The sequence below is a fragment of the Puma concolor genome, chromosome A3 (assembly GCF_028749965.1).
Source record: "Puma concolor isolate L17-30 chromosome A3, mPumCon1.1.hap2, whole genome shotgun sequence".
NCBI lineage: Eukaryota > Metazoa > Chordata > Mammalia > Carnivora > Felidae > Puma > Puma concolor.
The window spans coordinates 117,478,122-117,491,616 of record NC_141669.1 but is presented as its reverse complement, the minus strand read 5'-3'; the positions used below and the strand labels follow the sequence as shown (position 1 = coordinate 117,491,616).

The 13,495-nt window shown below is 38.0% G+C and overlaps 1 protein-coding gene across 4 annotated transcripts in view; it reads left to right on the top strand.

The window, feature by feature from the left end:
• Nucleotides 1-13,495, top strand: part of UQCC1 (ubiquinol-cytochrome c reductase complex assembly factor 1) — a 102,560-nt gene that overhangs the window by 29,345 nt on the left and 59,720 nt on the right. For all 4 annotated transcript variants that reach the window (XM_086702057.1, XM_086702056.1, XM_025931996.2 and 1 more), the window contains 2 exons: nt 4,971-5,043; nt 12,840-12,897. In XM_086702057.1, the coding sequence (XP_086558183.1) occupies nt 4,971-5,043; nt 12,840-12,897 (131 nt within the window). The remainder of the gene's footprint in view (nt 1-4,970; nt 5,044-12,839; nt 12,898-13,495) is intronic.

Genomic DNA, 13,495 nt, shown 5'->3' with positions numbered 1-13,495 from the left:
CCCTCCAACTCACACAGCTGTTAGTGCAAACTTTTTACTACATTCATTTTTCATCTTGTAAGATGGTATGAGATGCCTCGGTCAGTGGGAGAGCTGATTTGCATTTCTTAAAGCTGTCTTAGGTGCTTGTGTTTTCATCAGGTACACTGATGAGGTCTTCCAAAGTTAGAATGAAATAAACATGAAGTCATCTGAGAACCAGAACAATCTGTATTAACAGGATGGAATTTAGTCTGACCTACCTCTTTAACTTAAATTACTGTGTGAATCTTGAAGAAATCCTTTCCCCAAGTTATTTCCAGTCCCTCTGTGATGGTCTTAGGGAACTTGCTTTAGACATTTGTCCAGGCTAATGGCTCACCCAAGTATTAAGGTTTGGCTTCACTGCAGGAAAAGCAAGGAACTATAAAATGCTCCTGATTGCCATATTATGAGCGCTGTGTAAATGCACTGGCCAATCTGCTGAGGTCTTCATTATTTGTGATGAAGGCTTTCTTCATGAACATGTGAGAAAACCTTCTCAAGGGATGACTTGGGTCTTGGTGGCAAATCTGCCTTTCCTCAGGCAGAATAATTAATTATGAACTTAGAGGACTTTCTGTATAAGAATCTGAAGGAAAATGCGGAGTTAAAAATCAAGAAATAGACCATTAGGAGTTTTACTTAAAATTGTAAATGCGTTGATGTTTATATACCAGTACCCATATTTGACAGATATTAATTTTTACCATATTTGCCTTAGTTTTGTTTTTTCCAAGATAAAATTTTACAGAAAAAACTCCCACCCATTTATCCTTTCTTCCCTTCCATTTCTTCCCTTCTTTCTCCACCGAGATAACTACTGTTCTAAAGTTGGTTTTTGTCATCCTCTTGTAAAATTCTGTTCTTTTGCCACTCATATATTATCCATAAACAACATATATACTATTATTTTGTGTTCATATATAAACTATATAAGTGGTATCTTTTCAACCTGTTTTTATTAGTAAACATGTTTTTGAGTGGAGACCTGATTTTTGTCATTTCAACTGCTGATTAGCTTCACACTGTATAATGAAACTACAGCTTAACTATTCCTCTACTAAAGACACTTGTTTTAGGCTTTTCATAATAATAGTACCATTTAAATTGTGCAGGAGTTTCTTGAGAAAGAGAAATAGAATTATTGGGTACTAGTGTATGAACATTTTTAACAGTATTTTTTTTTTTAAGATTTTATTTTTAAGTAATCTGTACACCCAACTCACAACGCCAAGAGCAAGAGTCGCATGCTACACTGATTTAGCCAGCTAGGTGCGCCATTAACTTATATTTATCAGCTGTTAAATTATACTTATCAGTCGTTATATCAGTTTATATATCTGTAAGTAGGATTTAAATGTTCGATACCATTTCCATCGCTTGATACAGTCAAGCTGTTTAATGTTTACAAATTAGATGGTGTGAAATGGTATATTTTAATTTAATTTGCATTCCTTTGGTTACCAGTAAAGTTCTATGCCTTCTCTTTTGTTTATAGGCAAAAAGAAAAAAAAATTATAAATGTGTCTGTAGTCGAAGTAGGCCATAAGTTTCATGAAAGCAGGAGTTTTTGACTTCCTTGTTCACTTCTGTATTCCCAATATCCAAATCCATGTCAGGCACTGAGTTGGGTACTCAATAAATTATTTGTTGACTGAAGTGAAGAGCTAACAGATATCTTAAATGCTCTGTCTTGAGAATGGAAATAGGCCCTTCAAAGCCAAAGGATTAGGATGACCATATTAGGATATCATTAGTTTAATGATGGTATAGACCAGTACTTCCCAAAATGTGTTCTGTGTCAAATACTCCCAAGAGCTGCAGATGTTAGCAAAGGTGAACAGGCTTCTTTTTTAGCCTGCTGATATGGTGAATTACATTGATTGCTTTGTGAATGTTGGATCAGCTTTGCATTCCAGGGATATATCCCAGCTGGTAGTGATTTATTGCCCTTTTGAAATATTGCTGGATTAGGGTGCCTGGGTGGCTCAGTTGGTTGAGTGTCCTATACTAGATTTCAGCTCAGGTCATTATCCCAAGGTTGTGGGATTGAGCCCTGCATTGGGCTCTGTGTTGAACGTGGAACCTACTTAAGATTCTCTCTTTTCCTCTGCCCCTCTCCCCTGTTCATACTTTCTCTCTCTCTCTCTCTCTCTGTCTCTCTCTCTCTTTCTCTCAAAAAAATATATTGCTGGATTTGGGGTACCTGGCTGGCTAAGTTGGTAGAGCATGCACCTCTTGATTTTGGGGTTGAGTTTGAACCCCATGTTGGGTGTAGAGATACTTAAAAATAAGAAATCTTAAGAAAATATTGCTGGATTTGATTTGTTAATATTTTGCCAAGGATTTTTACATCTATGTTCATGAAGGCTATGGTTCTATAATTTTATTTTCTTCTGATGACTTTGGTTTTGATTTCAGGTAATCTTAGCATTATAGAAGAGCTAGAAAGTATTCTTCCCTCCTGTTTTCTGGAAGAGTTTATGTAGATTTAGTATCTTTTTTTTTTTTTTTTTTAATGTTTATTTTTGAGAGAGAGAGAGACAGAGTGTGAGCAGTGGAGGGGCAGAGAGAGAGGGAGACACAGAATCTGAAGCAGACTCCAGGCTGTGAGCTGTTAGCACAGAGCCTGACATGGTGCTCAAACTCACAAACTGTGAGATCATGACCTGAGCCGAAGTCAGATGCCCAACCGACTGAGCCACCCAGGCACCCCTCTTTTAAAAAAAAAAAATTTTTTTTTTAATGTTTATTTATTTGGAGAGAGAGACAGAGTGCAAGCAGGGGAGGGCAGAGAGAGAGGGAGACACAGAATCTGAAGCAGGCTCTGGGCTCTGTTGTGGGGCTCGAACTCTCGGGAACCTCGAAATCATGACCTGAGCTGAAGTTGGACGCTTAACCGACTGAGCCACCCAGGTGCCCCTCCTTTCTGATTCTTGATACTGCTAATTTTTATCTTTTCTGTTTTTTCTTGTCTTGATCGGTTCTACTAATGTTTTGTCAATTTTATTGATATTTTCAAGGAACCAGCTTTGGCTTCTTTGATTTTCTGTGCTGTTTTTCTGTTTCCAATTTTATTGGTCTCTGATCTTTATTATATCTTTCTTTTTGCTTGCTTTTAGGTTTAATTTGCTTTTCTTTTTTAGTTTCTTACCATGGGTTTGTTTAAATTGGCTTCTAGGGGCGCCTGGGTGGCCTAGTCGGTTAAGCGTCCGACTTCAGCCAGGTCACGATCTCGCGGTCCGTGAGTTCGAGCTCCGCGTCGGGCTCTGGGCTGATGGCTCAGAGCCTGGAGCCTGTTTCCGATTCTGTGTCTCCCTCTCTCTCTGCCCCTCCCCCATTCATGCTCTGTCTCTCTCCCAAAAAATAAATAAACGTTGAAAAAAAAAATTAAAAAAAAAAATAAATTGGCTTCTAATGCTGATTTATTCCCCATGTAGGTATGTCTTTTCCAGTTGTTATATGTTTATTCTGTTTCCCCCTATGTGAGCTTTACTCTGAAAGCCTTAAAAACATGACAGATATCAAATTAGCAAAGAAAAAAAAATCTTAATTATAATTTGAGACATAATCCTTCTTTAATTTATTCGAGGTATTTCTGCCCATCAGAGACACTGTTGTTTTGACTCTAGATTGTATAGATAAATATGACCATTATATAGTATTGGGTATAGTATATTTTTGGTGACTTTGAACCTTAAAAACATAGCTTTACTAAAATTCTAGATTGTTTTGTCTTCATTTGCTATTTCATTCTCAGTTTGTGTAGATTATTTTAGTCTGCATATTTGCGTTTGTAATTCTCTGTCATTTTAAGAAAAAATAAGCTTCTGTAAGCCTTTTGTGGATGGGCTAATTTATTTAATTCACAGTCCTTAGAAATACTTCCTTACTTGAGCACTGAGTTGGTCTTCAGGCCTACAATTCACCTCATAAAATAATTTATTTTTCACTTTTAGATTTATTTTTATGAAGGCATAATGTACATACAGTAAAATATACAAATCTTAAGTATATAACTCAGTGACTAAATTAAAACCACCACTCAGATCAAGATTCTAAGAGAATTTGGGGCACCTGTGTAGCTCAGTTGGTTAAGCATGACTCTTGATTTCAGCTCAAGTCATGGTCTCGTGGTTTGTGAGGTCAAGCTCTTCATCCGGCTGTCTGCTGTCAGCTCGGAGCTTGCTTCAGATCTTCTGTCCTCTCTCTCTGCCCCTCTCCTGCTTGTGCTGCTTGTGCTCTCTTTGTCTCTCAAAAATAAATAAACATTAAAAAACATTTTTTTTTAAAGGTACTAAGAGAGTTCTTAGTGCTTTGGGGAATAGTAAACAGTTGATCCTTTTACTGTATTTTATTTTACATTCATTAAAAACCCTTATTTGTAAGCACAGTCTTCTTAATCAGCAAACTATAAAACTAGGGAAAATATAGAAAAAAATGACCCCTTCCCCAAGGCATAAAAAAAAAAAACTTTTACAGAATGGATAGTAGTGCTTCTGAGGAAAGATTGAAGGATTGAGAGTTTTTGTTTTGTTTTTGTTTGTTTGTTTATTTGGCTTGTTTGATTTTGGTCAGAAGAATGGGTAATTTTTTAAAGTAAAGGGTTTCAGATTATAAAGAGTTAATGTGAATGATGCTGAACAGTGGTATAGAGGCTCAAATGTGATGAAATGAGTTGAATTAAAGGAAATATTTCATTTAAATATTGGAAAAATCTTTTTGACATTTTAATGCTAAATCATAAATATAAAAATTGTTTTAAGTCTGTGAATGGTTGGCTTTAAGAAAAAAATAATTGATGTTGGTTAAGCTGTTAAATCTGCCTAGTGACAGGTTTGGACTCATCATTCTAGTTAGACAAATATAAGATTTTGTGACCTACATCTAATAGCATTAGAATATCCACTTGGTCATATCTTGAGTTTGGTTTTATTTTTTTTGTCTAGAAGATTAAGATTGCGGCCCTGCGCATGTATACTAGCTGTGTGGAGAAAACTGACTTCGAGGAATTCTTTCTAAGTAAGTTACTGTTTTTGATAGTTCTGAAAAGGAAAATGAATCTACTTTTCATGGGGTGCCTGGCTGGCTCAGTTGGTAGAGCATGTGACTTTTGGTCGTGAGCCCCAAATTGGGTGTAGAGGTTACTTAAAAATAAAATCTTTAAAAAAAAAAAGATTCTACTTTTCATTTTTATGACTGTTAATATCTTCGTGGAATAGGTTTTGAGTCATTGGTGAAGCAGTTTTTTCTGCATAAAGTATATAATAAAAGCTGTTTATTTTTCTCTTTTAATAGAATAAACAAAGGCCAAAAGAACCCTATAGATTAGACATTTTAACAAGTTTGAAAAAAAAAGAAACCTAAAAATTTGTCCACTACTTTGACATTTTTCTACACATGTATCTTTTTACGTATGAGTAGTCATAGTAAAACAAATCCTGTTCTACGTTCTGGATGTTTTACTTAGCATTTTGACATGAAATGAGCTTTCTGCCAATCATTGCTCTTTTATTTCTAGTTTTTAATTGTTTTGGTTAATCCTGGCATATGCCTAATGATTTTTTTTTCTTTCTGTTGAAGGATGATTAGGTCAAAAGGTACATATAATTTTATTATTTATATCCCATTGATAAATTGCTTTCCAGGGCACCTGGGTGGCTCAGTCAGTTAAGCATCTACCTCTTGATTTTGGCTCAGGTCATGATCCCGGGGTTGTGGGATCAAGCCCCGTGTTGGGCTCCATGCTGAGTGTGGAGCCTGCATGAGATTCTCTCTCCTCTCTCTCTCTCTCTCTCTCTCGATCTCTTTCGCTTTCTCTCTCTCTCTCTCTCCCTCTGCCCTTCTCCCCTGCTTGCACTCTCTCTCTTAAAATAAAAAAAAAAAAGAAAACTTGCTTTCCCAAAGAGTTTTACTGGTTTAGACCACCATTAGCAGTTGATTATATCAATACAGTATTCATTTTGATGCTGTAAACTGTTTAGTTATTAAGTTTAGTTAAAGCAGATACTTATAAAGTAATTGGGAAAGTTTAAGCTGTTTCCAGTCCTACAGATTTTGGAAAGAAATGTGTATGTGCTGTGTACATAACCACCATTATCCTGCAAGCCACAAACACCTACTTGATATTTTTCACCGACAGCAATTGTTCATATATAATTATGTTAATAACAAGGAAGATAGGTAGATGCAGTTTTGATTATTTAATAACTATTTTGGATTTTTAAAACCAAATGCAAGTTGTTTTGGTGATTTTTACAATTTCAGCAGATTGATGTTAATATTAGAAACTTAAAATACCCTACTGAGTTGTAATCCTGATTTAGTGTCTACCTTCTGTTTCTTATTTATTATAGTGACAAAGCTTCCCTGCTTCTTTTTAATCTCTAAAAATTTCTCATTTGGGGAGAGTTTAGTCTGAAAGGAGAAAATATTTTCTCTGCTTGATGAAGAAACTATTGATATTAGAAGTTGGATTTTTCAATACTTCTTTAAAGTTTATTTATTTTGAAAGAGATAGCACGAGTGGGGGAGGGGCAGAGAGAGTTGGGGAGAGAGAGAGAATCCCAAGTAGGCTCTGCACTGTCAACACAGAGCCCGATACAGGGCTTGAACTCACGAAACTGTGAGATCATGACCTGAGCCAAAACTGAGTTGGATGTTTAACCAACTGAGACACCCAGGTGTCCCTGGATTTTTCTTAAGTGGTTTTTGGAATATATGTCCCCAAGTATTTTTCATCAGATCTTTTTTTTTTAAATGTTTGTTTATTTTTGAGAGAGAGAGAGACAGAGACAGAGACAGAGAGACAAGAGCCTGAGCAGAAAAGGGGCAGAGAGAGATGGAGACACAGAATCTGAAGCAGGCTTCAGGGCACAGAGCCTGACGTGGAGCTAGAACCCACAAACTGAGAACATGACCTGAGCCAAAGTCGGATGGTTAACCAACAGCCACCCAGGCGCCACTCATCAGATCTTTTTCTTTCTTTCTTTCTTTCTTTCTTTATCTATTTATTTATAACTGTTTAGTTTTAGAGAGAATGTGCATGCACAAACGGAGGGGTAGAGAGAGAGAAGGAGAGAATCCCAAGCAGGCCCTATGCTGTTAGCACAGAGCCCAACATGGGGCTTGATCCCATGAACTGTGAAACATGACCTGAGGCAAAACCAAGAGTCAGACACTGAACCAACTGAGCCACCCAAACACCCCTCATCAGATCTTTTTAAAACCTCATCCTCAGATATCTATTTAATATTTGATTTCATAAGTAACTCATAAATTACTTATAATTATTTTGAAAGGATGTTTACTTGCTATCTGTCTTAGCCAGTCTTCATTATTGAAGATCCTTGAGTTAATATTATAGATTGCATAATGAGATTATTATTAGATATTTAAGGTAACATATTATGTTTCAATTTATAATCTGTTGTAAACTATAAAAATAAAAGTTTATAAAAATTATTACCATTATATTTTAATAATTCGCATTTACATGATATTCTTTTACATTTGTCTCATTTAGAAGTTACAAAGCCTTATAGGATAGGAAAGGCTTGTATTATTTTCATTTTTATTTTCTTTTCAGAAACAGTTGAAACTTAAAGAGACTGACTACATGATTTCCCAAAATTGCCTAGCTAAGGCTTGATCCTGTGTTGTCTAGGTTAAAGGCCAGAAATTTTTCCACTGTAACATACTGCCTGTAACATACTGCCTATGAATAAATGTAATTATAAATTATAAACTGTAATCCATCTTAATATTTTTGTATTTTATTGTTTTTAAATGAGAACTCCTCTAGGAGATATTCTATTAGTATTGTAAACTGATGTTTATATGTATTAGAGGACAAACGCTTCATTGAGCTTTGTTCTAGCTTTGCCTTTTGAATGTTACCTGGGGAGGCAGTACATTTTTTCAGTGACACCCCACTTACTTAAGTTTTTTGTTTGTTTTTGGGTTTTTTTGTTTTATTTTTTATTTTTGTTTTTTTTTAAAGTAGGCTCGCTGCCCAATGTGGGGCTTGAATTCATGACCCTGGATCAAGAGTCAGATGTTCTACTGACTGAGCCAGCCAGGCGCCCCTTGCTTAAGGTTTTTTTGGACTCAGTTTGAGAATTGCTTTTTATTTTTTTTCATTATTATTATTAAAGAAAATTTTTTAAATGTTTATTTACTTTTGAGAGTGAGAGACAGAGACAGAGTGTGAATGGGGGAGGAGCAGGAGATGCAGAATCTGAAGCAGGCTCCAGGCTCTGAGCTGTCAGCAACAAAGCCCGATGTGGAGCTCAAACTCATGGGCTGCAAGATCATGACCTGAGCCAAAGTCGGACACTTAAACTGACTGAGCCACCCAGGCACCCATTCATTATTATTTTTAATGTTTTATGTATTTTTGAGGGTGGAGGGAAGTGAGGGGTGGAGAGAGAGGGAGGCCCAGAATCTGAAGCAGGTTCCAGGCTCCCAGCTGTCAGCACAGCACAGCACAGCACAACCCCTGATGTGGGGCTCAAACTTATGAACTGTGAGATCATGATGTGAGCTGAAGTCAGACACTTAACAGACTGAGCCACCCAGGTGCCCTGAGAGTTGCCTTTTAGACTTACAGCTTGTTCATTTGTATTATGCTCCATTGTGGTCCATCTTTGTAATTTATGGGTAGGTTAAATTTTAAAATCAAACCATAGTGGTTCCAAACTGTGGCAAGTGAATAAAAAAGGGATCCAATCTGGTAAATACCATTTGGAGGCAGATAAATATCTATGAAACAATGAGACTGACTTTCTTGTATCTTCTTTTTAAAAAAAAATTTTTTTTTTAATGTTTATTTATTTTTGAGAGAGAGAGAGTGAGAGAGATAGAACACCAGCAGGGGAGGGGCAGAGAGAGACAGAGACACAGAATCTGAAGCAGGATCCAGGCTCCAAGCTGTCAGCACAGAGCCTGATGTGGGACTCGAACTCACAAACCATGAGATTATGGCCTGAGCCAAAGTCGGACGCTTAACTGACTGAGCCACCCAGGTGCCCCTTGCATCTTCTATTTTTAATTTGTTTTAATGTTTATTTTTGAGAGAGAGAGAGAGAGAGAGAGATAGAACACGAGCAGGGAGGGGCAGAGAGAGAGGGAGACACAGAATCCAAAGCAGGCTCCAGGCTCTGAGCTGTCAGCACAGAGCCTGAAGTGGGGCTCGAACTCACAAACCGTGAGATCATGACCTGAGCCGAAGTCGGACGCTTAACCGACTGAGCCACCCAGGTGCTCCCACCCTTGCATCTTCTAAAGAAAGATTCTAAAGAGTAGGCCAGATAGGTTTGGGGTAAAGGAAGAGAATATATATATTGGTTCCAAGATTACACCTGTATTATTTATTTATTTATTTATTTATTTATTTATTTATTTATTTTTAACATTATTTATTTTTGAGAGACACAGAGAGACAGAGCATGAATGGGGAAGGGGCAGAGAGAGGGAGACACAGAATCTGAAACAGGCCCCAGGCTCTGAGCTGTCAGTACAGAGCCCGATGCAGGGCTCGAACTCACAAACTGTGAAATCCCGACCTGAGCCGAAGTCGGACGCTCAACGGACTGAGCCACCCAGGCACCTCCAAGATTACACCTTTAAAATGGCTGTTGCTCTCTTAGACTTTTGGTATTTAAGGACTTGACTTTTTAGAGTCCTGAGCATTCAGTAATTTTTTAAAAGGATAGAGAGGCTTAGGTAGCTCAACACTATCATCCTCACTCTTCCAACAAAAGCGAAGCCAGTGTTAATTCATGAAGATTGTATAAGAATGAGTTGTTCACTAACAGTGTGCTTGTGAATAAACAATAGGCCTATAATAGCCTAGTGGGTAGGCCCCAAGTTATCGACTCTCTGTCATCTCAGAGCCAAGGTGTTCAAAGGTCTTGATCCAGAGGCCTACACATTGGGGGTTCTGACTGGTGAGATAACCTTAACAGCCAGCCACCTGTTGTTTTCAAGATGTTCTGATGGTGTATATCATTTGTGACATAAATGAGCATACCCTCTGTGAGCATACAGTGGTTTGCTAACTGGTCTTCTGGAGATCAGTATTGTTATGAAGAGCACTTTGGAGCAGAGGGGGCCAATCAGTAAAGTTTAATTCCATACTGCCTGAAAACTGCTTTGTTTTTAGCTCTTAAAAGACTTACTACCTTGGAGAGGAGGCTCCTTAATGAGTAAGTTCTGAGTCAGTGATTGAGGTTCATCATTTTATTGACACAGTCTTAAATAGTGACCTATTTAAGATATTTTAAACCCTAGTGTTTAAATAATTCACTGAGAAACAACCATAGTGAATATTTATTGAGTACGTATTAACTATTAACCATTTTGCTAAACGTTTTACAGGCCTTATCTCGTTTAGTCCTCACAAATCCCTATAAGGTAGGTTCTCTTGTTCTCCCCATTTTTACAGAGAAGACAGCTGAGGCACAGAGAAGGCTAAATAACTTTACCCAGAGTCAAATAGCAAGTAAGAGGTAGAGTCAAGGTTTTGAATCAGGAGGTCTGACCCTAAAACCTGCATTAAACAAACAACTGTGTTAATACTGCCACTCCATAACAGCAATGAATTATTTAATTTTATCCAACTTGGTAGTGAGGAAGAAAGTACATAGCCTCAGAAAATAATGCACTGAGTGTATATTGTTGCAAGAGTGTGATCATGGCAGAAGACAGTAACAGATTTTAGTTTTGAAGTGTTTAAACATAGTTCATTGAGCTAAAGATCTGCTGTGCTTTTGTGTTGCTCATGCTCAGACATTTAGTGGTCTTGTTTTTTAGGGCTTTACTCTGGGTTTCTGTTCTGACCCCAGTGGATACAGGGAGTCAATATGCAGCTCTTTTCCCATCCTCAGCCCTGAGCCGACCCCCAGAATGGAAAATTGTGACCCAAGTCCAGCTGCTGGCCTGTCTTTGCTTTCCAGCCCAAGAACTGATTCCCTCTCTGAGAAAATTGGAAAGGCTCCTGGAGGCTGCTGAGAAACTTTGATGTAGAGGTAGCAATTGAACAGATTGTCCTTTAGAAGCAGCCAAATTTCATTTTCCAGATTGAAAGACAGACTTCCAAGAAAACTTTTCTTTTTAATGTTTTGTTCTAGCATCCAAAAAAGACCCAACTTCAGATCTGGGCTTGAGAGTTTCTCATGGCTATTCTTGTTCTAGGTGGAGGGTGGTTGGCCCACTCTCAGATGGCATGTATCTTAATAGCTGTATGGTTGGCCAGGCCAGCCTTCACCTCCCTCCTGCTGGGTTCCAAGAGGAAGTCCACTTGACAACTGCTGGGCACCTCCCAGTACACTCACCAGAGTATTTTGGTGTCACTTTGTGACGGACTTGGACTTAAACTCCTGCCCAACCGCGAGCTTGTTAATATTGTGGCTGCCCTCAAGTTACTTAGCCTTTTTGAGCCTCTAAATGAGTGTTATAATACCTCCCTTCAGGGTTAAAGTGAGGATTAAGTGAGAAAATTATTGACATGACTAGCAGTGGACCTGGCAGGAAGTATGGGCCCTTAGTGAATGTTAGGTTCTGATTATAGTGTTAGAGAAGCAGTTAGTGATTAAGAACATGGTGCCTGGAATCAAGCAGATCTGAGTTTGATCCCAGGTGTTTCATTTCATGGCTGTGTGACCTTAGGCAGTTGTCATGATCTCTAGGAGTCCATTTTCTCACCTGTCAAATGAGGGTAATATTAATACCCACCTCATAAGCCTGGTAGGATTCATTGAGCTTATGCCTGTAAGCACCAATTATAATGTCACACATAGTAAGCCTATAAGGAATTACTGCTCTTTATTATTACTGGCAGTGTTAGTGTCCCTCACAGAGGTCCTACCCTGTGTTTTCTCTCCGAATGGCCCCTTTGTGTTATCATTTAGTACATTGTATACTTCATTGTTTGCTGCAAGGCAGTATATATCCCTTTTATCTTGAGTCATTTCTCCAAAGGACTGATTGTACCCGAAGGGCCTGCATTTCCCACTGTTACTCATTTTCTTTGTCCTCTTGCTTTTGCTTTTCTCCCTGTCATGTAACAGGGTGGGCACATTCAGCATTCAGTGGAGGACCCCTCATCTAGCCAGGGGCATTTCCTAGAGATCTGAGAATTGAGAGGTTTGGATGGCTAAGCACTGACCTGAGTTTTGGTAACTTAAAGCCCAGTTTTATCATTCCTACAGGTTGATGAATGGCCTTTCATTAGATATAATCTGCTTTTTTTATTCAACTACAGCTCCCTACAGCCCCATTTCTTTCTCCTGGTCATTTATTTTGGACGAGTCATTCAGCATTCCCATGTTCCTAGTACACTGGGTCACCTTAAGGAAGACGGGAAAAAGAAACTAGAACTTAGACTTAGCAGGGCTCAAGTAAAAAAAGCCTGTACTTAATTCGGGTAGGCAAAGTAGTGTCTTCCTAGCTTTCCAGAAGAATTTGAGACCAGGAAGGGAAAATAACATGTAAGTTGGAAGGAACCATAGAGATCATCCAGGCCACATTATACAAAGTGAGAAAACAGCCTCTGAGAAGAAAAGTGATTTGCCCAAGGCCACACAGCAAAGTGGTAACAGGGCTGGAACTAGAGGGCTGGTTGTCTGACTGCATTCAATACTCTTTCAACTCGTAGTCTTATTCTGTGGTTCTCCTGGCCCTCTCTATGGTAGTATAATCACAGAGCACTATAACTGCCATATATTTAGTTGAACAGATTCCTACCAATATTTAAAATATAGGCGATATTTCTCCTCTGAACCCTCACGTATTTATACTTTATTATTATTTTCTAGGGTGTCAGATGCCTGATACATTCAATTCATGGTTTCTTATAACTCTGCTTCACGTCTGGTAAGTGAGCAATTTAAGTGAAGTCACCAAATTTTTTTTTTTAAACACTGCTGACTTGTAAGGTATAGCCTTCAGCAGGGCTGAATATATGAAATGGCAGTTGTTCAGGCATTAAAAACTGTTCCTTTCATTTTAATAACTAATGTCTTAAAGCACATTTTTACTAAAGGTCAAAGCATAGTCCCAGAAAGAACCTAGTATTTGTAGGCTTTTCTCAAAGAACACCTACCCCAGTGAACAATGCTATCAGTATCTCTTAGAGACTCTATGAGCTTGGATGGAAAGTTCTCTCCCTTGGCTGTTTTAGGAAAGTTCACATTTACGTAAAAGTGGTTTGAATTGTGAGAATCCGTGGTCATTTTCATTGCTGGTCATCAGAAACTTATAACAAATTATAGCACTGACATTTACGCCTGTACCTCTAAAATGTGCATACAGGTTAGATTCGTGCCAGGTTTGTTGCGTGTAAAAATATTTAACACCTTAAACAGTATATTTTTTCTTCAGCTGCAAATTAAGTAGCCAAAAAAATCAATTTTTCATCTAATGTTACACAGTATTAAAGGTCAGAAGGATATAGGAGAGACGTTGAAGTGGG